Genomic DNA, 23,825 nt, shown 5'->3' with positions numbered 1-23,825 from the left:
CTAATAAATAGAATCATATAATAAGGTCAAAGCATGTTAAATGCTCCTTTGAAGGAAACAAACTACACTACCCACAATCCTTGAGTGCCGAGACCAACTCTGATCATGGAAATGTTTATCACCCATGCAAATTTCATGACAACTTCACATACAATAAAAAATACTATAAATCCACAAATTATAATATATAATTATAAAGAATATAAGCACTATAATGAATATAAATATAGACAGGAGGTCTGATTACACTTAGATAGAAGAGGAAACTATGGTCAGTCTGGTTTTAATCTTTTTTATTAGTAGAGGATTAAAGAAATCACAGTGGGTTGTGGAGTGTGGAGTTCCTCTCAGGGGTGCAAGGGTATTTGTCCCAGACTGTGAGGGTTATCGGGGCGTGGTTCGGTGCATTTAGTCCAACAACAAATCCGTCTGAATTCGTTCTCCAGTCTCTGGTCTGAATGGAGACAAAGGCAATCACAGATGACAGAGTTACCCACCATCTAGGTGGCAGTAACACTCAGGGTAGTTTGCTTATCGCTTTTAAACAGGCAACAAAGAAGAGGAAGAGCCTGGCATAATAAAACACCCAAAGAAGAAAAGTTAAGAGGAGAGGTGACCAACATTTGATGCTTCAACAACTCAGCTCAGGTTAGGTATGGCAGATACTTCAATTTTGGTCCTGGACTGCTCTGGCCTCCCGATAGCCATCCTCCAGGGTCATGCCCCATCTCTTCAGGTATCCTCCCAAGCATGAGGTCACCCCCAGCATCTGGAGCAGCTCACTGGGTCCTGGGCATCCAGTATGATGAGCTGGATCAGGCCAGTAAAAGCTCAGCTTAGCCAGCGTCCAGGCTTCACGAGAGTAGACCAAGAGGAAAAGAACCCATCACCCCCTGTGAGAGTCCAAGTCTGCTGCTGATCAGCCTCACAGTCAGTGGATCAATGCGATACTCTGCAAAGGTAGGTGAACTGGTCTACAACTTCCACGCGCTCAGCATTAAAAGATTCAGGTTTAAATGGCAGCATCCAAGGTGTCCCAAAATACCTGGATCTTTGTTTTGGTCCAGGAGATGTTGCAGCCTCCTCCTCTCTCGGCAAGTTAAAAACAACTCAAGACCTAAAATGACCATTATGTGGAGTCTTCTTTAATCCAATCAGGTTAGGCTTGGATTCACACATACAGTACCTATAAAAAAGTACTGACCCTCATTGATGTTTAACCCTTTTAATGGTTTTATAAATCAAACATAGTCAATATAATTTAGCTTTTTCTAACAAAAAAAGACAAAAAAAAACTTTAATGTCAAAGTGAAAACAGATTTCTACAGAGTAATGTTGATTAAATAAAAATCTGTAATGTTAGATTGCATAAATAATCACTCCCTTTAAAGTGACTGACCTAGGTCCAGACACCTGGTGCTAGTAGTCTCACAATCAGTGAAATGGGGATCACCTGAGTGCAGTGAATGTGTCTCAGTGATTGTAGTATAAAGACACCTATGTCTGGAAGGTCCAGTCACCGGTTAATCAGTATTCCTGGCTACCATTACAGCATGAAGACAAAGGAACACTCAAAACAACATAGAGAAAAGGTTATTAAAAAGTCTAAGTCAGGGGATGGAAACAAAAATATTTCCAAGGCTCTGAACATCCCCCAGAGTTCAGTTAAATCCATCATGAAGAAATGAAGGACTATGCCACAAACTGAGTGAGCATGCAAGAAGGAGAAAAGTGAGAGAGGCCACCAAGACACCTATGACTACTCTGAAGGAGCTCCAAGCTTCAGCAGCTGAGCTGGGAGAGACTCTGCAGACAACAAACACTGCACGTCACCACAGACACACCATCCCCACTGTAGAGAGCAGTGGTGGCAGCATCACGCTGTGGGGATGCTTCTCAGGAATGCAGGAAAATAGAGGAGGGCAATCTCATTCAGTCTGCAAGAGAACTTTGGCTCAGGAGAAGATTTATTTTCCAGTAATACAATGAGCCAAAGCATCCAGAGAAAGCTACACAGAAATGGTTTAAAGACAACAAGGGGAATGTTCTAGAGTGGCCGAGTCAAAGCCCAGACCTCAATCCTATAGGCCAGTGGTTCTCAAATGGTGTGGCAAGGCACACTAGTGCGCCCTATGGCAGGTCTAGGTGTGCCTTGGGAATTTGTACAACCATACATTATTACTACAACTTATGGCAAGTACTGTAACCAGACCTTCACACAGATCTGGCTGGGCCCCATCACTCTAATCTTCTTTTTACCACGTTTTTGCTACTTTTAACCAATTTTTGCCACATTATGCCCATTTTCACCCATTTTTTCCCTTTGTTTTGCCACTTTTTTGCCCTATTTGCCATACTTTTCATCGCTTTTAACCTATTCTTACTGACTTTTTTTGCCACTGGTCACCCATTGTTGCAACCTTTTTGACATTTTCACTAGTTTTTGCTACTTTTAACCCATTTTCTGACCATTTTTTGCTAAATTTTTCAGCACTTTTAATCCCTTTTTACCACCTTTTTGCAACTTTGAACCCATTATTGCAAGATTGTTCCAATTTCGCCAATTTTCTTCTTTGTTTGGCCACTTTTTTTTCCCTTTTTTGCCACATTTTTTCATCACTTTTAAGCCATTTTTATCACCTTTGCCAAGTCTTTTTACCTTATTGACACTTTCAACACATTTTTGCAACTGTTTCCCCATTGTTTAGCCACTTTTTGCCAATTTTTTACTTTGTTTCACCTCTTTTTGCCCAATTTTGCCATGCTTTTGCATCACTTTTAACAATTTGAATATGGTGTGCCTTGAGATTTTGGCTCAACCTTAGGCGTGTCTAGGGTGAATAAAGTTTGAAAATCACTGCTCTAGAGGATAATGAGCTGGATTTGAAAAGGGCTGTTCAAGCCTGATCCCTATAGATCCTGAGCAGTTTAAAAACATGCAGGGGGTGAATACTTTTATAAGCACTGTAGATCAGTCTGCAGCTGCCCAAAACTTAAACTGAGGATATTTCATCTCTAATTTTATTTCATTTTAGTTATTTTTGTGAGCACATAATAGTTTTATATGTTTTTTTCTTTAAAACCTTGTTCTTAGTTTAGTTTTAGTAAACTAAAAGGATTTTACTTCACTTTTTCCATCAAATGCTAGGACATCTGTTTATCAGTGCTTCAGCAAAAAAGTCTTTTATTTTAAAATGTGAAAGATAACAGGATGTCTGAGAAGTTAAAGACCATGAAATGTGTTTTTCCTTTCTTGTTCTTCGTAAAATACTTTTAAAAAAAATCATTTTCAAGAACGTCCTCATAATAAAACTAATTTCCTTTGTACAAGATCTGTTCTTTATGAATATATCTTATTTTTTTTATTCTTTATGAAATTTTTCATTTTTGTTCTATACAAACTATTTTTCTGTGTTAACTCTTTCATCTTCAGTGTAAATCATGAAAACAATCCTAATCAGCTGATCCAGAGAAACAAATCTTCATCAGTCCACAGGTCAATCTCTGCTCCTCTACATTTCTGCTCTATATGAATCAGTGTTACACAGCAGCTCAAAGCTGACTGGCCAAGGAAGGACCAATCAGGAGCAGTCTTCTTTGGAGTGTCCAGTTGAAACATTTTAATCTGAAGCTGAAGCAGAAAATCAGAGAAACATGGTGGGAGAGAGAGAGATCCTGCTGGTCATCACTCATCCTCCTGATTGGCGAACACGCCGGCCTCCCAACGCAGCGCCCGCTTGTTTTTATGACGAGTGACACGGGTCGACTCGACCACCTGGAGACAGAGAGAAAGGTGAAAATCTGGTAATCTGTGTGGTTTACAGTCATGTCACGTGTTAAGTCAGGTCATACCTCGTTGTTGACGTCGTCAACGGGCTGGATTCCTGCGTACTGAAACGATAAAATAAAACATCTGTTGGTCATAGCTTCACACCACAGCTGTTTTTTAAAAGGAACCCTGCATGTTCAGACACGTTCATCTTGTTGGATCAATATTTGTATCTCTCCTATGATTTTGAACTAAAAAACTCTCTAGATATCTGCATTTTGAGTAATTTTAGTTTATAAATTCACCAGGACGCCGCTATGTTTCTGTCCTCAGTGGTAGTGTGACGTCACAGTTCTGGCGGTCAGTGTTACGGCTACATGTCAGAAACGCTGCACGTCTCAAGCAAAAATTTTAAAATTTAAGGTCTCTTCAATTTTTTATTTGCACCATGAGTGGTTATTGGCCAAAGTAGACAAGAAAAGGATGAATACGAGCCATATTTACCTTGTTGTAGCAAATGTGTTCGTCCACATCTGCAGAATATGTTTGAAATCAGTTTCTTGATGAACCAGATGAAGGCCACAAGCTAAACTGCGTCCATTTAATAAAGTTGTTTCCCAAACTTCCACTATTTATGAAGCTGTTTCCACATGGTTCAGGTGAAGATAAACCTAGTACTAGAACTTTTCTGGCTTGCGCTTTTCAAAGTAAAAGTCAACTTGAACAGTTCTTTGGAGAAACTCCCTTTGTATGTACATAATGCTTTTATTTTGAAAAGCTCTAGGCAGGCTTCCATTAAGGTCGGTGGCCATTTACGAATTTGCCTACTTTACTCGCAGTGCGTACTGATTTGCCCAAAATGTAGTATGCAGTATGCGAACAAATGCAAAAGTTGCAGTATGCCAAAAATACCCGGATGACGTACTGATTCGGGAAAATTTCACAGTATGCAGTCTCCTTTGCCTACTGTTACCCACAATGCAACGCATCGGGTCAGAGTTCGTAATGGCAGAGAGCAGCAAAACTTTCACCGGCTGACGGTTACATAAAGTGCCATTACCTTTTATCTTTACCTTTTGAATGTACTATAGCAAAATAAGTTGTAATAAGGTCATGGTTGATTTTGTTTTGCCGTTACGGCTCGTAACGGTCTGAAAGGTGCTGTCAAGTGTGTCCTTTCGCTGCACTATACATGCTAAGCGAAAACAATGGCTATAAAAATCCCTAAAAATCCAGTAATAACACTTCCCAGATTTTTTCTGTACGTAAATGGATGGAAAACACTGTAGCATCATTTAAAATTGACCAGGGTATGACATACTTCTGTATGCCGTAAACCAGCTAAACCAGGCCAAGCATACGACACAATAACGTCTGACTGGCAGTCATACTGCATACTAGTGGTGGGAGTATCGATACTAAAGTATCGATATATTGATATTTACCAAGTACTCTTTTGGTATCGATCCCTTTAGCAAAGTATCGATGCCAAATGTGTACTATAAAATACGTCTCACCACCGCTTCTCTGCCGAGTGCCTCCCTGCCTCTCTCTTCCAGACTGTTTTGGCTTTACTGTCAGTCCGTGTCACGTGAATTTGGAGACCAATCAAACATGCCTTACCTGCCTGTCATGTGGCTTTAAGGACCAATCGGATATGTCGATCCTGCCGTACCATGTGACTTTGAGGACCAATCATTAATGAGTAACAGATTTCAGCAACTCCACTCGCTCGCATATGAGTCATTATATTGTCTGTGATGTGAACCTGGCTGTTTTTCTCACTCAGTGTGGTCCCTAAGTAAATTTCAAAATTATAAGAAAACATAAAAAAAATACTGAGACCACATGCCAATACCATAAAGGTATAAAGACAAAATTGTAGAAACATAAGATAAATATTTCTTTGAAAATCTATGATGACTTGTAGTTCTTACATTTTTGTTTTAAATTAGCGGGTCTAGAAGGCTAATACAGCCCTTCAATCTGAATTTAAAAAAGAAAAGAAATTGGTTATGTTGTGGATATTTCAATTCTATATACAAGTTTGTACTATGATTATAGTTTATTTTTTTTATTTTTTTTACCTGCTAAACATTTTAATTGAATTTCCCCCCATAAATTCATTTAGGAATGACCTGCACACGCCTTTTTAACTGCCTGAAATGTGTAACTATGGAAGTTTGCGAGTCCAATATGTTATTCTTTCTTCAAAAGTATCGGCATCAATATTGATAAAATTACATCAGAAAGTATCGGGATCGTATCAAATTAAAAAACATTGGTATCGCCCATCTCTACTGCATACTACTGTCGAACGCAGTACGCAGTGCACAAAACATACTGCATACTGCATTTGGCAGGAGTATGTAGTAGGCCAATTCAAAAAAGGCAAGTGTATTTTCTGGCAGATCCATTTCCTGGTTGAACCCAGATTCAAACAATGGGAGGAACTCTCATTAATCTGTTTTTCATTTTTGACCACAAATGAAAAAACGAAACAGGAAAACAAGTCGTTTTTCTGTTTTTTTTTCCATGTTGGTCATAAAAACGTAAAAAAACAAATAACATTTTAAAAAGGGGTCCAATTTTTGTATTTTTCAATTCGGTTATTTTGTTTTCTTCATTAAATGAAATACTTGAGGACAAGGAAGTCATGTGACCCATAGGGAAAAGGTGAGCTTTTCAAAATAAAAGCCTCCATGTTATATCATACTGTTAAACACAATGGATGACTCTTGTTTTGACATGGAGGCTTTTACTTTGAAATGCTCATCTTTCCTAGTGGTCACATGACTTCCTTTTTCTCGAGATTTCCATTAAATGAAGAAAACAAAATAATGGAATTGAAACAAACAAGAATTGGATCCCGTTTTTTAAAATGTTATTTGTTTTTCCATTTTTGTGACCAAAATTTTTTTAAAAAATGGAGAAAAAACTAATTTTTCCCATTTTGGTAACAGAAATGGGATAACAAGAGTTTCTCCCATTTTTTAAATCTGGTTTCAACCAGGAAATGGATGTGCCAGAAAATGCACTGACCCATTAAACACTGAATCCAGTCACTTGTAGGGAGTTTTACTGAGGTAAAATGTAGGAGGAATGACAGCGCTTTGACAGCAGGGAGACAAAACTGATATTAAAGCTGTTATGGCAGCAACAGCTGCAAGCAGAAAAACATCTGAAAAACGGTTAATGCATAGGAACGGCGAGGAGCGCTGCGGCACTGTGACGTCACAAATATCTATCCAACAACATGAACTTGTCTGATCATGCAGGGGTCCTTTTAAACATCTCTAACCTTCAGTGATTTTATTCTGAAAGGTCACAGGAGGTTGTTGTTAAAACCTGCTGAGTCACACTTCCTCTGTAAAGGCTGTAATCCTGCTGAGTCAGGCATTGTTCTGACACACCAGAAACCGCTGAGTCATGTTCCCTCTTAACCCTTTATCTTACTGGAGCCCAGAGCTCTCTCGTCTCGTAGGTTCCTGTGGACCCGCCACATATCTCTGAGTTTACCTACAACAGCTCCTCAAATAAGACTTCCTGGTCCCTTTATTCTGACAGGGCGGAGCACAACACTTTCAAAATAAAAGCCTGGATGTATGATGACTTACAGCGCTCTCTTCCAGTTTCAGTTGAACTCGCCTGTCCTCAAAGTCCTGAAGAAGAGTCTCAGTCAGACCTCTGATGGGGTGCGGGGCCTGCCGGAACCCCGCAGGTGAGGAAGTGGAGGGTAATGGGGAGGAAGTGGAGGGCAGAGGTGAGGAAGAGGAGGAGGCGGGGCGAGGTGAGGAGGAGGAAGGGCGAGGGGAGTAGCTCCAGGGCTGAGCGGTGATAAACGGCAGACGGGCCAGGGGACGGGGAGACGAAGAGGACCAAGAGACGTTTTTATCTGAAACACAAAAACATGAGTGACATCACGATGGCATCAGAGACATCAGCTGATCCTGTTTTTAAAGCTCTGTGACCCCGTTTATAGACCACATTAGCATCTGTTTGGGTAATTCTTGATTATTTGTGCCAAAAGACCTAAATGCATTCTAAAGCAGGTTTGATATCGAGAGCTCAGACTGCAGAGATAGTCTCGGATCTCTTCACCCAGACTGGACTGGTGTAGACCAGTAGTTCTTAACTGGTGGGTCAGGACCCAAAAGTGGCTAGCCCAGTCTAGGAAGACTTGTGTAGAGTCAAGGTGGTGATTTTGGCACACATTAAAGACCGCCCTGATGTAATGGTTTTGTTTACACCCATCCATCTATCCATCCATTTTCTATACCGCTTATTCCATTTCGGGTCGCGGAAGCCTATCTCAGCTGTCATCGGGCAAGAGGCGGGGCACACCCTGGACTGGTTGCCAGTCAATTATGTATAGTATATTAAATCCAGGTGTTAGCAAACTTTTCAGCCTCTGACCGCCAAACTAACGGTCCCATAGGCCGGGGCCCCCACTATAGCGGTGGTTAAAATGAAAGATTGTTCATGAAATGTCCTGTAAAAATGTACATTTTCAGGAGTTTTTAATGGTATTTTTTATATATTTATGGATAAAATATACCAATTTAAACCATTTTAACCCTCAGATATTTCTGACCATTGTGTCTCTTTTGGACGTATTATCTTAAAAAGCTTGAAAAACATCAACTCTGTGGTGCACAGTCAAGCTCTAAACATCCTTTTCTTCAGGACAACCTGGGCGTTAAAAACATGTGTGCTGCAGTAATGTCACTGGAATTTAAAAATAAGTTAGAAGACTTGTTCTTCCATCACTTGGAGACCAAAAAAGTGAAAAAAAAAAAAATCACTCTGTGACAAAAAGTCTTCAAAATATTCCAAAAAGTCCCTGCATTTTTGTGAATTACAGCCATTATTTAACCCTATAGAACCCGTTGTAGCACCAGTGCTACTGTTAGAATATTCATTTTTGATTGGCAGTAGATTTGAAACCAGATAAGATAGATTGATAATTCTTTTTGCATATAAAATCTGGGGAGTTACACTAACATTTCACACATTCATCATGTTTCAGAGCACTTTTTCGTTGCAGTGGTGGGTTTGTAAAAATAAAGTGCAGTCGCTGGTTTGCTTCCCCATCAGGGCCAGGGCTTTTCTGTGCGGAGTCTGCATGTTCTCCTCTGCACTCATGGCTTCTTTCTCTCTTGTGGCTTCCTCCCACCACCAAAAACATGCTCATTAGGGTAACTGGTGACTCTAAATTGCCTGTAGGTGTGAATGTGACCGTGCCTGGTTGTCTGTCTCTATATGTCAGCCCTGCGATTGACTGGCGACCAGTCCAGGGTGTACCCCACCTCTTGACCGATGACAGCTGAGATCGACACAAAAAAACTGAAAAAATAGTAAAGCACATTATTATTTCTTGATTAATATGTCAAATTAAAGTTATTTACTTGCATTCTTGACCAGAAAAATGAGTTTTAGTGGTTGAATGTTATGCTCGATTCATTTCTGACTTCTCAGAGAAGCCAAGTGAGCTGGCTCAAATTTGGCTGAATTCAGTTTGAAATTCCTCATTCCTGTTCAAAATGGTAAAACGTGGAGAGCTGACTGAAAATGAAAGAGTCCGCATTAAAGCACTTCATGATGCTGGATGGTCTCTGAGACAAATATGACAGGTAGTCTAATACATTTGTTAAGCACTGTAAGTCATTACATATTAAGAAAACTTGGGAAATAAGGGTTGTATTAATGTAACGCAAATAAAAATACTCTCCAAAATTGCAGTAAAGTATGTAAAAATGCAAGAATATGTCCTGGAGGACTTGCACAATGGTAGATTTTAAAGGGTTAAAGCAGTCCCTGTCTGCAGAGACTCTGAAGGACACATCACAGCCTCTCTGTGTCTCTTTCTCTCTATTATGACTCATTCAGCCTCTCCTCTTCAGTTTATAAGTGTGATAGGAAAGTATGTGTACCTTTTTTTTCATGGAATGTGAAACCTTTTATCATGTCTTGTGTGCCATAAAAAGTACTTCTAGGTGTTTCCTCTTGGGGATGTTTCGGGGCAATCAAGTGTGATAAACAAAAGGATCTTTGATCTGAGGGTTTCTAGCCCAGGAGGGGTTAAGCGTGGAGATACGTGGTTGCCCAGTAAGGGTTAAGGCGGGGAACAGGTTTTATTATGGCCCATTTTATGATCTGTGTGTAACCTGAATTTTAGGCATGCAAGTAAGTGTTGTAACCTGGACTAAAGGTTCGGGGCACATTCTGCCATGGCCATTCTGTGGTCGTGGTTGGTGTGTCCACCTGCAGTTGTGAATAAAATCCAGAAAGTTTTCTCCTGCTGATGGTTGTCGGTGTCTTAATTTTCCTGTCTTTTTAGATATTCCCACCACAATATATCTGCCAATATACAAACAGCCAATATGGTGGCAGGCTAATCCACTAGCTGCAGGAATGATTGAAAAATGGATTATAAATGGATTAAAAGACTTTCAATATTAGAGTTACTGGAGTGGATTTCATCTTTAAAGACCCTGGAGAGTCAGCCAAGTTCCAGGTTCACTAGAAAAATAAGTTGCTATGATTTTTAGTTCAGAAGTCATTTAACTTTGAATAAAATGTGTCCCTTCTTATGGTATACAACAACGCCCATCTAAGAGGGTGATATACCCTTGACCTGGCTGTTCCCTCATGGCTAGTTCAGCCCTGCTCATCTTTTTAGTGTCAGCAGACTCAGTTCTCATGAGTGCAGTCAGCTGCGTTCATATGGAAGTTAAAGAGAGGAACAAATGACCTCTGTGACACGGACGTCCCGGTGGACTCTGTGTTACTGATTCACGCTCTTCTTCTGGACTTTGGTCGCCTCTGTTACTGATTCTCAGCCTGTGTGTGGCTCAGCACAGGTACTAAACACGGCGTTGGGTTTCAGGCCATCATCAAAATGTCTTCGGCTCTCCTTCACCAAGATGTTCTTAAACTTGTTCTATAGAAAGTTTCTCAGAGAACCTCAGTGGGATTCTTAAACTGCTGAAATGTTCTCTACTATGTTCTGATGTTGAAGAATGCCTGGAGGCATGTGCTTGTTTCTCCTCATTAGCATAGCATCATAGTATTTCATGCCCATATAAGGACATGTAAAGGCCAAGCAGTGAAGGCATGCAGGAGCGAGAGGAGAAGAAGCGAGATATCAGTAGAATTAAATCAGTGACTGAGCTGTCACTCAAAAACCCGTTGGCCAATAGGAATACACCCCAAAAAACCATGCCCACTCAAGAAACGCAAACAAAGGATCAGGCAGCACTGATGCAAAACTGAGGAGAGCGCTAAAGTCTGAAACAAGAACTGTAAACAAAAAAAAAAGATGTTCAAAATTTAAAGACTTCTCATTTGTTTGCAATTTTGAAGTTTAACTCTTGATGTGAACTTTTTATTTTTTTGCTTGGATCACAGTTTTTTCTTTCTCAAATGCTTATTTTTGTTTGATACCAAATAAGTTTTGTTTGAACCTTTCTGACACGTTTATTGATAGTGGTGAGTGGCAAAGTTTTAGGGACTTTAGAGATTGTGGAGGCTCCAGAGACTTTTAAATTTGACGTGCTTCCTAGTGTCAGAAATACGAAAGGAGAAAAGATGACAGACAAAATAAAACAATATTCAGTCAGACTGAGGAGACAGTTGATGAGGAAACACTCTAAAATCGATCACTCTGAAAAGATTCATGAAGATAAGAGGAGCAGAATCTCTCCAGGCCAAAGACCATACAGTAACAACAAAGATTTTAGAAGGTTAGTAAATACACGGTACACCACTGTCCACATTATTATGCAAATTGGATTTTAGTGTCATAAAAATTCAATTTTTTGTTTTTCAGTTAAACTCATGGATGGTATTTTGTCTCAGGGCTCTTTGGATCACTGAAATCAATCTCAGACACCTGTGATCATGAGTTTGTCAGGTTAGCCCAGTTAAAGGAAAACTACTTAAGAAGGATGTTCCACATTATTAAGCAGGCCACAGGTTTCAGCAATATAGGAAAGAAAAAGGATCTTTGCTGCTGAAAAGCCTCAAATAGAGCTGGCAGGCCCCTTGAGGGTCCCTGAAGGTGTGAAAATGACCACGATGAAGTATATAGAGTTTCTGACTGACCACTTTCTTCCATGGTACAAAAAGAAGAACCATGACTTCTGTAGCAAAATTATCTTCATGCATGACAATTCATCATCTCATGCTGCAAAGAATCCCTCTGTGTCATTGGCTGCTATGGGCACAAAAGGACAGAAACTCATGGTGTGGCCCCCATCCTCCCCTGACCTCAACCCTACTGAGAACCTTTGGAGCATCCTCAAACTAAAGATCTATGAGGGTGGGAGGCAGTTCACATCAAAACAGCAGCTCTGGGAGGATATTCTGACATCCTGCAAAGAAATTCAAGCACAAATTCTACAAAAACTCACAAGTTCAATGGATGCAAGAATTGTGAAGGTGATATCAAAGAAGAGCTCCTATGTAATGTTTTGAAACTCTTTTGTGCATAATAATGTGGAAATGGGCATTTTGAGTTTGTTATTTTAAAAAAAAGTTATCATTGGGAGGTTCGTTCAATAAAATTGGAATTACACTGGCAGCTGAGTCCAACACGAAGAAGAAACTTCTGCTTGGGACTTCAGGCATGGATTGGACATATAGCGATGCCCATGTCGGCCATCTTGACTGCAGTTGGGTCCCTCTCCTCAGGAGAGGAAGTGGAGAGAGCCAACCAAACCTGGGGGCGGGGCTAACTCCCCACATGACATCACGAGGGGAAAATCTGAGAGCAGCTTGTAAATGAATACCGCACCATGGACTTGGTACTGAGGGCTATTACATCCCTAATCTGCAGTGCTTGTTAAAACCACATGGGGGAGTGCTACCGTATCTCACTTGCCCTCTGCACCATGAAAAACAACACAACTCACCCAGCCACTGGATGATGAGATAGCTACAGTCACAGTCTTTGATGCTTGGCTTATAAAAAGAAAATAGTAGGACAGCTACTGAAGGCCAACAGGCCCAAGCATGGGAAGAAAGACTATGTGATGGGGGGAGGTGGGCCTTTCAAGGTATGTAAGACAAAAATACCAAGTCAAGACCAGAGTAAGTTCAGCACTAAAGATATCCAAGTCAACACCAGCCATCAGCTCAACCAGCCAGCCCTTAATGGCACAGATAGCTTATTGATCATCAGAAACGTGCAGAGATTGTGATGCTTTTGTCGAACATTGTATATGTCAATCATGTGGAGCTCTAGGTCAAGGATCGAGGAGTTGTCAAGACCACCTACCTGTCTTTAAAGGTGGGTAGAACTGACTGGCAGCCATCTTGGTTGCCTGTTCCACCTGAGGAACCGAAGAGCCGATCTGTCGATCTAGTTCCTCCCTGGACTCCCTCAGCTCCTTGAGCTCCTGCTCCCTCCTCAGGGCCTCCTGGATCTCCTTCTCAATGAAATCTGGAGCCCCTTTTCCTCTGGACTGTAGGCCTGTGGACTCCAAGTTCTCCCTCCAGGACCGAGGAGCGGTCGAGGTCATGTCTTTCCGGCGGGTCAGTACTGGAGAGGAGTGGGAGGAGGAGGAGCGGGAGGATGACGATGCCGTTCGATCCCTCGCAGAGATGAAAGATGGCATTGAACTCGTTTGGCTGACGTAGAACTCGGATTCCTCAGGATGTTGATGAGGACAGCAGGGAGACGGGAAGACTTCGGTTTCTTTAGACTCAGACTGAGGTCCTGGTTTGAAGCCCTCTACCTCATCTTGTTGGTCAAACATGCTCTTTATGGACCCTGGCTCTGAGGGAGAGCTGAGACTATACCGACCCTGCTGCTGAGGTTCTTCCTTCCTCTGGTTCTCCTTCTGGATCTCTCGCTGGAAGATGAAGCTGACGCGGTTCTTCTCCCTCGGACTGAGCGGTGTTTCTGGTGTTTGCAGTGAGTGTAAACGTTTGGTTTTGATCTGGATCATCTCTGCTTTGCCGTCTGTCACAGAAATCCCACGAGAGCGGCGGAGGTTCTCCTCACGTTCCTGAACTAACCGGATCTCCCTCTCAATCGGAGTTTCATGGCCGCTTGTGAAACTGTCAGTGACTGTGGTTTCATCGTTGCCGTAGACACCTCCTACTTCTACAGGCAGGTCCTCTAGACCTGAATCCAGATCATCAAAGACACTGCTCTGCCGGCTGAGACTGTCCTCTGTCTGGCATACCGTCACCCTCCCCTGAGGGAAGCTCTCTTCTTCTTCAGTTGGTGTGAACGTCGGAGGATCTCCAGTCACCTCCACACTGTGGAGCTGTGATGGGGAACCCTCAGGGTCTGTCAGCAGAGACTTGTTCAGACGTGTTTTCGAGAATTTGAGCGGGCTAAGGAGTGCTGTCAGTCGGTCCTGCTCGATCTTAAGGAACTGTTGTCGTGCGGCGCTGAAGTTGATCTGCTGCTTGTCGATGGTTCCGGGTTCCGCAGGACTAGGAGGACCTTTTGTAGATGTGGCAGGACTGTAGCTCAAACTAAAACCTTCAGTCAGTCTGTCTGTAGATCTGCCATCATCTACATCCAGTTGATTCTTGAACGTTGAAGTCTTCTTGGGTGCTTGGCTGCGAATGATCTCCTTTCGAAGCTGCCTCTCCTCTTCTTCCCGGACCACCACGATCCCGTTGTTTAGACCCACTTTGTACCGCGAGCCTCTGTTGCTCTCTGAGAACAGGCTCTCTGGTTTTTTGTTGCTGCTGTAGGTCTGGAGTTTGAACCCTTTCTCCTCCCTCAGGGTGGCCAGCGTAGCCTGCCGCTTAGGAGAGACCATCCAGGCTTCATTTAGCTCTGCCTCTGGACTTGTTGGATCATCAACAAAGGAGTAGAAGCCACACTGAGACCCCGAGCTGCTGCTGTGGCTGCTAGGACTGCTGGGACTGCTGGGGCTGCTGGGACGCCACTCCTCACTGAAACCGCCTTCCTGTGAAACTGCCACCTGCCGCGCCTGAATCACCACATCGCCGGACCGTTCACCCTGAGAGGAGACGACCACCGACTGACTACGGGTGATGGAGATGATGTCAGAGCTGAACGCTGGATCGTCCAGGCCAGGGGCAAGGCTCTGGGTGGGGGTGCTGATGGTGCGCAGGTCTGAGGGTTGTAGCAGTGGGGACAGGGGCTTCAGCACCCACCTCCTCGGGACGCTGTCCATGGCTGCAGGGGGCGCTGTGGGGCCGTCAGGGGGCAGAGCTTTGGATGAAGGAAGATGTGGAACAGAGCGTGATGTTTGGGAACTCTGAGGAGTTAGAACATCCTGACGGTCTCCTGCAGAGAGTCGCTGAAACAGCCAGAGGAGACGCCAGTTAGCATGGAGGCAACAGGCTTTTCCAAATGGTTGTACAACTGACAGTGAAGGAGGTTCTCAGCAATGTTTGATTATTAAAAACAACAGACAACAATGCCAAGGATGGGGTCTAGAACTGCTGTATTTGTGGCTGTGGTGTTGGCCGGCCCACAGATTTGGCTGAGGCCCTGAAAAACCCAGAGAATGGACCCTCACCAGTTAGTGTGTTGGATCAGGGCTAGCATCCTGGCTAACTGTTAGTTTACTGAGTTATGGAGCTGAAAAGTTTGTCGAGCTTTTATTGGGTTCTGATGTTCCTGTTCTAATGTTTCCCAATATTTTTCCACTTTTAACCTATTAAACACACTTTTTAACCACTTTTCACCATGTTCCCACTCATATTGTTGCCCTTTCTGCCTTTCCTGGCCCAGTTTTTCCACCTTAATCCAATTAACCCACCTTTTAACCACTTAACACCATTTTTACCATTCTTTATGTTGTCTTTATGTTTTGCCATTTTTACAAGATGTGCAAAAAGCTGCACAACTCTTCAGGTGATCTGCCTCAAAGGTTTTGATTTGGGTTTTGTGACAGCCTTTTATTTCTTTGCAGAAAAAAAAAATCCAAACATTTTTTGTGATTTGCCATTCAGAGAAAGATTTGGTCTTTGCCCATCCAGTTAGAGAGCAGAGGTCTGATCATCAGGAAGGTATTGTTCTTTAATGTGAGGATGTCAGTGGAATTTATCAGCTAATCAATAGTTACTGATCAAACTGTGCAGCACATAAATCAATCATTTATCACAATAGTTAATGATCCATTCTGTTTATATAAGACGAGTGTGTTTTATCAGGTAAAGTCAATCATCACACAGACACCTCCATGTTAAGATCAGCACTCTTTACTATCATTCATAGGCTAATTATAACTATTATTACTGCTACTGCTCATGTATAATGTCATTTAAATCAAGGTTATAAACAGAGAAAGTCTATCCATCACTGACTCTGCCACATCAGCCAATCATGGGACAGACATTAAAGACACTAACTCACACCTACAATCACCAGTTAACATAACAAGCATGTTTTTAGACTGTAGGAGTGGACCTAAGAACCCAGAGAGAACCCACACATGCAGGAGGAGCCCGGTCTGACCGGGACCAGGATCAGGCCAAACACTCTCATTCTATTGGTCTTTAATGAAAACTTAAGCCCATGGGTGAGGACTGCAGGTGTGTTAAAAGCTCTCCTTCAGGCTTAGCTCTGTCTTTCACAGCCTGGTAAAACCTCTGAATGCTGCTGATGCTGCACCGGTCCAGCCCTCAGAACCACAGTCTGCTCAACAAAACCAGCAAAGGACTGAGTCAAGAGGAAATACAGGCATGTTTAAACGCCTGTGCATGGACACATTATATCTCCACAATAAGTAGATTTTTTTAATCTAAAAACTCTGAAAACAATTTCAGAATAATGTTCCTCAGTTTAAAATAGTGAAGACTGAGTCCCTCACCTTCTTCAGTTCATAATATCATCAAAGATTCAGAGAATCTGGACCAGCTTTACTCAACCCTGCTCAACCAAAGAGCCAAGCTGTTGAAAAATACATCTCCAAGAGCCACAATGTAAGTGGTGAAAGGTGGCAATTAAAATAAGTAAAAGGTGTCAAAAGTGGTCAAAAAGCAGCAAACACTGGGAGAAATGTGGGGAGAATGTGGCAAAAATGGGTGGAAGGGGACCAAAAAATAAGTTAAAGCTGGCAAAAAATTGGCAAAAAGTGGCAGAAATCTGAAAAAAGGTGGAAAATGGGTAAAAAAAAAAGTGGCATTTAATTGCAAAAGGCAGCTGAAATGGGAAAGAAGTGGTAAAAATAGTCAAAAAGGGGCAAACACTGGGGGTAAAATGGCAAAAAAGGGTAAGAAATGGTAAAAAAAAAAAAAAGTTACAGGTGGCAAAAATGGTCCAAAAGTGGCAAAAACGTGGAAAAAAATGAGCGAAAAGTGACTAAAAGTGGCAGAAATTTTTAAAAAAAAGGTGGAAAAATGGGAATTAAGAGGAACTTAACTGCAAAATGGCAGCTTAATGGGTGAGAAGGGGCAAAAATAAGCAAAAGGGGGCAAAAGAATGCAAAATTCAGGATAAAAGTGTCAGAAATGGGTGAGAAGGGGCAAAATAAAAACTAATTACAAGTGGTGATTAAAAACAGACAGATTCTGTACTGAAAATGGTCCAAAAGTGGCAAAAATCTGGCAAAAAAAATGAGTGAGAAGTGACTAAAATGGGCAAAAATCAGAAAAAAGATGGGGAAATAGGCAAAACACAACAGACAGTGGCAAAATGGGAAATAGGGGGCATTTAATGGCAAAAGACAGCTTAAATGGGTCAAAAAGACGTGGCAAAAATGGGAATAATGTTTCAAATGAAGACATAAAAAAGCCACAGATCATCACAAAAGAGCCACGTGTGGCTCCAGAGCTGCTCGTTGAGTATCACCACTCTGGAGAAATATCCATGAGCAACGGACAAGGCTGAAGGGGCCCTCAGGGGCCCCTGCATTAAAAACAACATGATTCTATACAGAAATCACTGCATGAGCTCAGGAACATTCCAGAAATCATTGTCTGTCAACACAGTTGGCCGTGACAGTCCAATGACAGTTAAAGCTGGATCATGGAGAGAAGAAGCCATATGTGAACAGGATCCAGAAACACCACCGTCTTCTCTGGACCAAAGCTCATTTAACATGGACTGAGAAAACATGGAAAACTGTTCTGTGGTCAGAGGAAACCACAGACGCTGTGTCCTGTGGACTAAAGAGGAGAGGGAGCATCCAGCTTGTTCTCCTGGCTCAGGTCTAAAGCCTGCATCTCTGATGGTATGGGGTTGCATTAGTGCCTACGGCGTGGGCAGCTCTAACATCTGGAAAGAAACTATCAATGCTGAAAAGTAGAGAGAGCTTTTAGAGCAACATATGCTCCCATCCAGACAACGTCTCTGTCAGGGAAGGCCTTGACTGTTTCAGCAACACAAACCACATACCACATCCATCACAACAGCATGGCTTCACAGATCTCATATTTCTGGGATGTTTTACAGTGATAGTTGCCAGCCTCTCTCCTTGGAGACCCCCTGAGCCCCCTGAACACCCAGACAAATAAAAAAAACATGCACTGCAGTCAGAAATCAACACTGACAGTGACTGTTGAAATTATAAAACCTTAAGATGACAATACAGCGCTCTCCTGAAGTATTCAAGAGAGGAGACCAAGACCCTGAAGGTTCCTGCCCACTATGGTCATGACTCTGGTTTTATTTTAAGTCAAACTCATTTGATGTGTAAATTTTTGTACAGTAAACTTTTAAAATGATCTTTTGTTAGGTGTGAAGCATGTTGGGACGTCCCTCTTTGGTGTCTTCACCCCCCAGGGGTCCGGACCCTCATTCTGGGTAGTGTAGCAGAACATTACGTTAGCATCAGCACGTGTGATAAACCGCCCCGCCTGCAGCCTCTCTCTGCTGTCAGCTGATAACGCCGCTGTTATCTCACTGACACATACATGCAGCACCAGCATCAGGACGAGCTGTTGTTAGCCTGTAGGTGGCGCTCATACCTGCTCACATAAACAGGATTAACTCTGAATTATATAATAGATTTAATTTCTTAATAATTCCTGCTGATAAAGTGTATTTTTTTCTGATGCAGAGAGGCTGAACTGATCAGTAACTAATCAATAATCAACAGAACTATGATGGTAATTAGAAAGATTATTAAATAGTCATTATTTTATAAATAACATTAAAAATGTGAATGAAATAAACGTGGATTTATGAAGAAAGAAGAGTCTGACTCAGCAGGACCTCTGCTGCCCACTGCTCTGCCCTGCAGACGACACCAGTCACTCCATTAGAGAGCCTAATCAATAATAGTGATTAGATGAACAGATCCATAGATTAAATCAATAACAATGGTTTTATATAAATTGATTATCTATTGATCTGACAGTTTAATCAGAGAGCAGAGACCTACCTCACATCAGCTTCCTGTTAGCAGCTCAAACAGAACTGAAGAGACAAAGTTCAACTTCTATCGACAATCAGAGGCTCCGCCCACTCTCTCTCTCTCTCTCTCTCTCTCTCTCTCTCCTGCAGGTGTCTAAAGTCAGACGGTTATCTTTGACCTTCAGCAGAACCAGAAACGCTGTCATGTGATCATGTGATCAGTGCTTGTAAATAAAAAGTGAGTCAAAAACCATAAATTTTAGTTTGGGCTTCATCAGACTAGCACGTGTGTCTTTGACATGGATGAGGACATCTAAGACAGATTCACATGCAGGCTTCCAGCATGTGCTGTCAGATAGCTTCATTCTTCTTCCTCCTATGGAGGATCATGCTAAAAAGTCTTTTTAATATTAACCTGGGTGCAGTCCTGGTGAGGAGGACAATAAGGAAGACGGCACTGAGATGTAGATGGAGGTGAGTCAGTCTGAAAGATACTGGAGGAGAGGAGTGTCTGTGAGTCAGTGATAGGGTGGGTCGGGGTTTGACCCCAGGCGTCTGCAGTCAGATCTGAACCTTTAACCCCAGACAGAAGAGTCCACTTCAAGGTTATAACAGTTTGGGATTTTTCATTAGTTTTCATTTTCATTTAGTTTTTACCTTTTGTTTTGAATTTCAGTTTAGTTTTAATTAGTTTTTACTGCTGTTTTTTAGTTCAGTTTAGTTTTTATTTTGTAAAAATGCTTCGTTTTATATTAGTTTTTATTAGTTTTAGTGTTAGTGTTGTTGCACCTGCCAGGGGTGACAGCCAAACGGGTGCTTCACTTTTCACTGTAATTATTCCATTTTAAAGACCCTGTAAAGTGAAATCCAAAGTTTTTGTCTTAACACTCTAGAAATATCGGAATATGGTTGCTGTAAACATGTGAAAACTCTGAGATCTACATGAGACTGAGTTCTGGATTTAGGCCATTTCATCTCTTTCCTGGCTTGGTTTCATGTGGGCAGGGCCAATATGTGGGCTCACGATGTCATGAGCCCACAGTAGAGAATGACCCCGCCCCTCTAACACTACAATATTGTGCAATATTGTGGAAAGAAAGCAGTCACCTGGAGCAGGGACTTCTGGTTCATTTTGTGCAAAGGAATTCACTCTTGTACTCTTGTACCGTTCTATAAAGTTGATGTTTCATTGCAAAGTTATAGTTCTGCATGTTTGTTTATAGTAAATAGTTTTCCAAGTATGACGCCATGAGTGAGGGGGTTAATGCTGCAGACTACCCGTGTCCTTAGTGGGCGTGGTTTCAGCTCATTCAACAGACACGCCCACACCATCCTGGAGCAGATTTTACTGCATTTTTCATGATTTGAAGCTTAATTTTATAAACTTGGAGATGCTTTATGTGACTGAAATTTGACCTGGGGGTTCATAACACAGTGATCTATCATACAACAAACCTAAATACAGATTTATTTTTACTTTACAGGGTCTTTAATGTTGGTATACAACTCAAGACCTAAAATTACCATTGTGTGAAGCTGTCTTCAATCAAATCAGGCAGTTTTACTCTGTCCACACAGGAAAATCTAGGGAGTAATTTTTCCTGAGTAAAAAGTATTTTACTCAAAAAATAGTAAAATGTACTCTTATTGAGTGTATTCATTAACAGCCACCATGAGAGCTGGAGTAAAAACACAGAGTAAATTCTGCCAGAGTAAAACTTTTAACCACACCCACTCAAGTTCAGCTCAGCTCCGTCACTCATGGACGCTCACGGCTGCAGACCGTTAGCTGTCCCAGCTGTAGATAATCCTTTACAATCAATGCCTCCTCACCTGGTGATGAACTCTCAGACACCTGTGGACTACAGCTTCTAGTCAGGTAACTCCTCTTCAACCTTTCATAATCTGGTGATTTTTCAGTGAGGTGTTTTATTTTTTGCCTTGTCTAACTCCATTTTGTCCTCTTTTTTTTTTTTGCAGTGTCTCCATCTCTCTCTGCCAGAGCTATTTGCAACCAGCAGCCAGTACACTCACCATCATTTGCACTGTTGTTGTCAAATAAACTCCTTTAACTTTACCACCTTGTCTCATGCTCTGCTCCTGAGTTCATCTCATATGTTCATCACAACTGTCTCATAATATCAGAACACTGTCTAATATTTATAGGCAAAAAAGTCCTCTTTTGTTGTTACACCTTTTATAGGTGTAAAGGCAGAATTATCTATTAAGAGGAATTTGTAGCTCCTCATAAAGAAGAAGATTAATCTATTTAGGGTACGATACAGTTCTGAGCATTACCCAGTTCTATATGGAGAGAAAATGTTCTGTAATGAGTAGAAACATTTCTATAAGGAATGAGAAACAGCTCTGAAAGGACTAAATACAAAACTAGATTGAGAAAAAACAACTCTATAATGAATAAACTAAGGTCTGCATTACTCTGTAGTGAGTACAATTGCTGCAGAGTTGTTTTTATTTTGTTCATCGTGGAGTACATAATCATCATTTAGAGAAAAAAAAAAAAAACTTTTAGAGTAAAAGCAGCTCTTGGACCATTACTCTGCAAGCAGAGTTAATTTTACTCCAGATAGACTGGGACCAAATGTTAGAGTTTTCAGAGTAAAATTTTACTCAATTTGAGTAAAATTTTCTCAGGTACATTTACTGTGCAGGCTTGGGTGTCCAAGTCAGTCAGGATGCTGGTACCAAAGACCAAAACTAAGGAGATTTTGTCCCTAATTCTATTTCCTTTTTTATAGTTTTGTAAGCAAACAATACAGTTTTAGTTAGTTTTTGTTTTATTTGTAAAGCTTAGTCTTTATAAGTCTCAGTTAACTAAAATGGTTTTTAGTTTGAGTTAACTATAATAACCTTGGTTTACTCTATTTGCTCTTCATCTGGTACCATTTCATCTCCATTAAACCAGCCATGTTTCACAATGTTTACTATATAACTGATGCAGTGCCTATAAAAGTATTAACCCCATAGGTGTTTTACCTTTGAGTGTTTTCTAAATTAATAATGGCCAATATAATTTGGCTTTAATGACAAAAACCCTGCTTCAACGTCAAAGTGAAAACAGACTTCTACAGATTAATATCAGTTAAATATGTTGTTTTAAATGATTGAAAATTGTAAACAAACTCCAGTGGGTGATGATGTTTGTTTGTTTGTTTGTTTGTTTGTTTGTTTGTTTGTTTGTCTCACCTTAGCGTCGTGGTCCAGACTCTGACAGAGAACCTGCCAGGGAGGAGTGTACTTGAACATCCCGGACCTGATGATAGAGATGGTGATGATAGAGGATGGTGATGATGATGATGGTGATGATGTCAGACCCTCGGCCAGCCAATCAGCATCACCTCTGAGACAGAAACAGAATCATCATTTCTCTTACCTTACCCTTCACTGTCTATTATAGGGCTTTGATTTTGAAAATAACAGCCTCTTATTCTTAATGACAGCCACCAGTCTCATGAACATAGGGCCTTTTCTCCATCGCTGTCTCTGTGGTTATTCTAATTTTGGAAATGGAAAAATCAGACCACCTTCAAGCATTTGCTCATCTGCTTTCAAACATTAGGAAAATCTTCTATTTCTTTTTTTAAGAATTGTATTTCAAATCAAAAATCAAATTACTGTCTTTCATTTTTTTTTTAAATATATTATATTCAATGACCAACCAAGATATGGAGCTTCATAACAAATACTGTATTTAATTTAAATATTAAATTAGAAAATTATTATTATAATTATTTTTATAATAATAATAACAACAACAACAACAACAATAATAATAGTAATAATAAGCAGCAATCAATAACATGATGACTTTGATTATCAACATGTTTACAAACATCAGTAAGCAGAGCAGCCAATCACTGTGGGAGTATCAACAGCGTCCAATCATATCGTCTGACTTTAAAGTGGGCGGGGCTGTGAGAATAATAATGGTCAATAAGCTGATCAGTAGAAAGGCTGCTGATGTCATCGTGATGTCACACAGGTAAAAACAAACAGAAACAGACTCACCTGCAGGCTCTGCTCCGCCAGCTGACCGGCGACTGATCCAGACTCGGTGTGTGTGTGTGTGTTACTGAGCTGGAGGAATTCTGCTGACACACACAAACCCACACACAATGACTGACCACGCCCACCATAGCACAGACACAGTGGTAACCATGACGACAGGAGGTGACTGCTGGACATCCCAACAGTAGCTCTGTTTACATGAGTGATATGAATGCAGTCTGATTACAGTCATTCTGATTGGATCATCTGAATTCACTGTTGACTCTGAGGTTAAATATCAAATATTGAGATGTTTGCAGAACCTTTTAATGGATGTGAATGGACGGATTTTTTACTTTAACATTTTTAAGAAACATTAAATAAAAGAGAGAAAACTGAAGACAGAGACGGGGTAGTCCAGAGAGTCCATCTTCATTAGTGAGGATGTGATGTTTCCACACAGAGGAGCTCCTTAGGGATCTGGTCTAAGATCCTTCAGTGTTCCTCTGTTTGTCAGATCTGCATCATTCCAGAGGACTAGAGAGTTCATGCAGAGTCCATCAGAGACCAGAAGAGGAAGAGGAGAGCAGGACTTTATCAGTGGGCCTCATTCACCAACAGATTTTCCACAAACTTGTTGAAAAAAAAGTTTCCAAGAGAAACAAATGTGGATTCATGACTGGCTTTGCACCTGTATTCTTAAACTGATGAAAGCCAGGTGCTCATGGGCTGGAAGCATGTGCACATTTCTAC

General features: G+C 41.3%; 1 protein-coding gene across 3 annotated transcripts; it reads right to left on the bottom strand.

Moving 5' to 3' along the window:
* Nucleotides 1–3,156: 3,156 nt before the first annotated feature.
* LOC121512530 (mitotic spindle positioning) lies at nt 3,157–19,165 on the bottom strand. 3 transcript variants are annotated; one of them, XM_041791836.1, is made up of 5 exons: nt 19,093–19,165; nt 13,050–15,060; nt 7,387–7,664; nt 3,853–3,891; nt 3,157–3,775 (listed from the first exon to the last, which is right to left on the bottom strand). In XM_041791836.1, the coding sequence occupies exons 2-5, from the start codon at nt 14,932–14,934 to the stop codon at nt 3,686–3,688; spliced, it is 2,292 nt and encodes a 763-aa protein (XP_041647770.1). In that variant the 5' UTR covers nt 14,935–15,060; nt 19,093–19,165; the 3' UTR covers nt 3,157–3,685. The 3 variants fall into 3 exon arrangements, with proteins under 3 accessions (XP_041647770.1, XP_041647771.1, XP_041647769.1); XM_041791837.1 differs by lacking the exon at nt 19,093–19,165 and adding an exon at nt 18,914–18,961; XM_041791835.1 differs by lacking the exon at nt 19,093–19,165 and adding an exon at nt 18,105–18,885.
* Nucleotides 19,166–23,825: the final 4,660 nt, after the last annotated feature.

Source organism: Cheilinus undulatus, linkage group 7, assembly GCF_018320785.1.
Source record: "Cheilinus undulatus linkage group 7, ASM1832078v1, whole genome shotgun sequence".
Classification (NCBI taxonomy): domain Eukaryota; kingdom Metazoa; phylum Chordata; class Actinopteri; order Labriformes; family Labridae; genus Cheilinus; species Cheilinus undulatus.
Note: the sequence above shows the minus strand (reverse complement) of the source record. Positions and strands in the feature narration are given on the sequence as shown.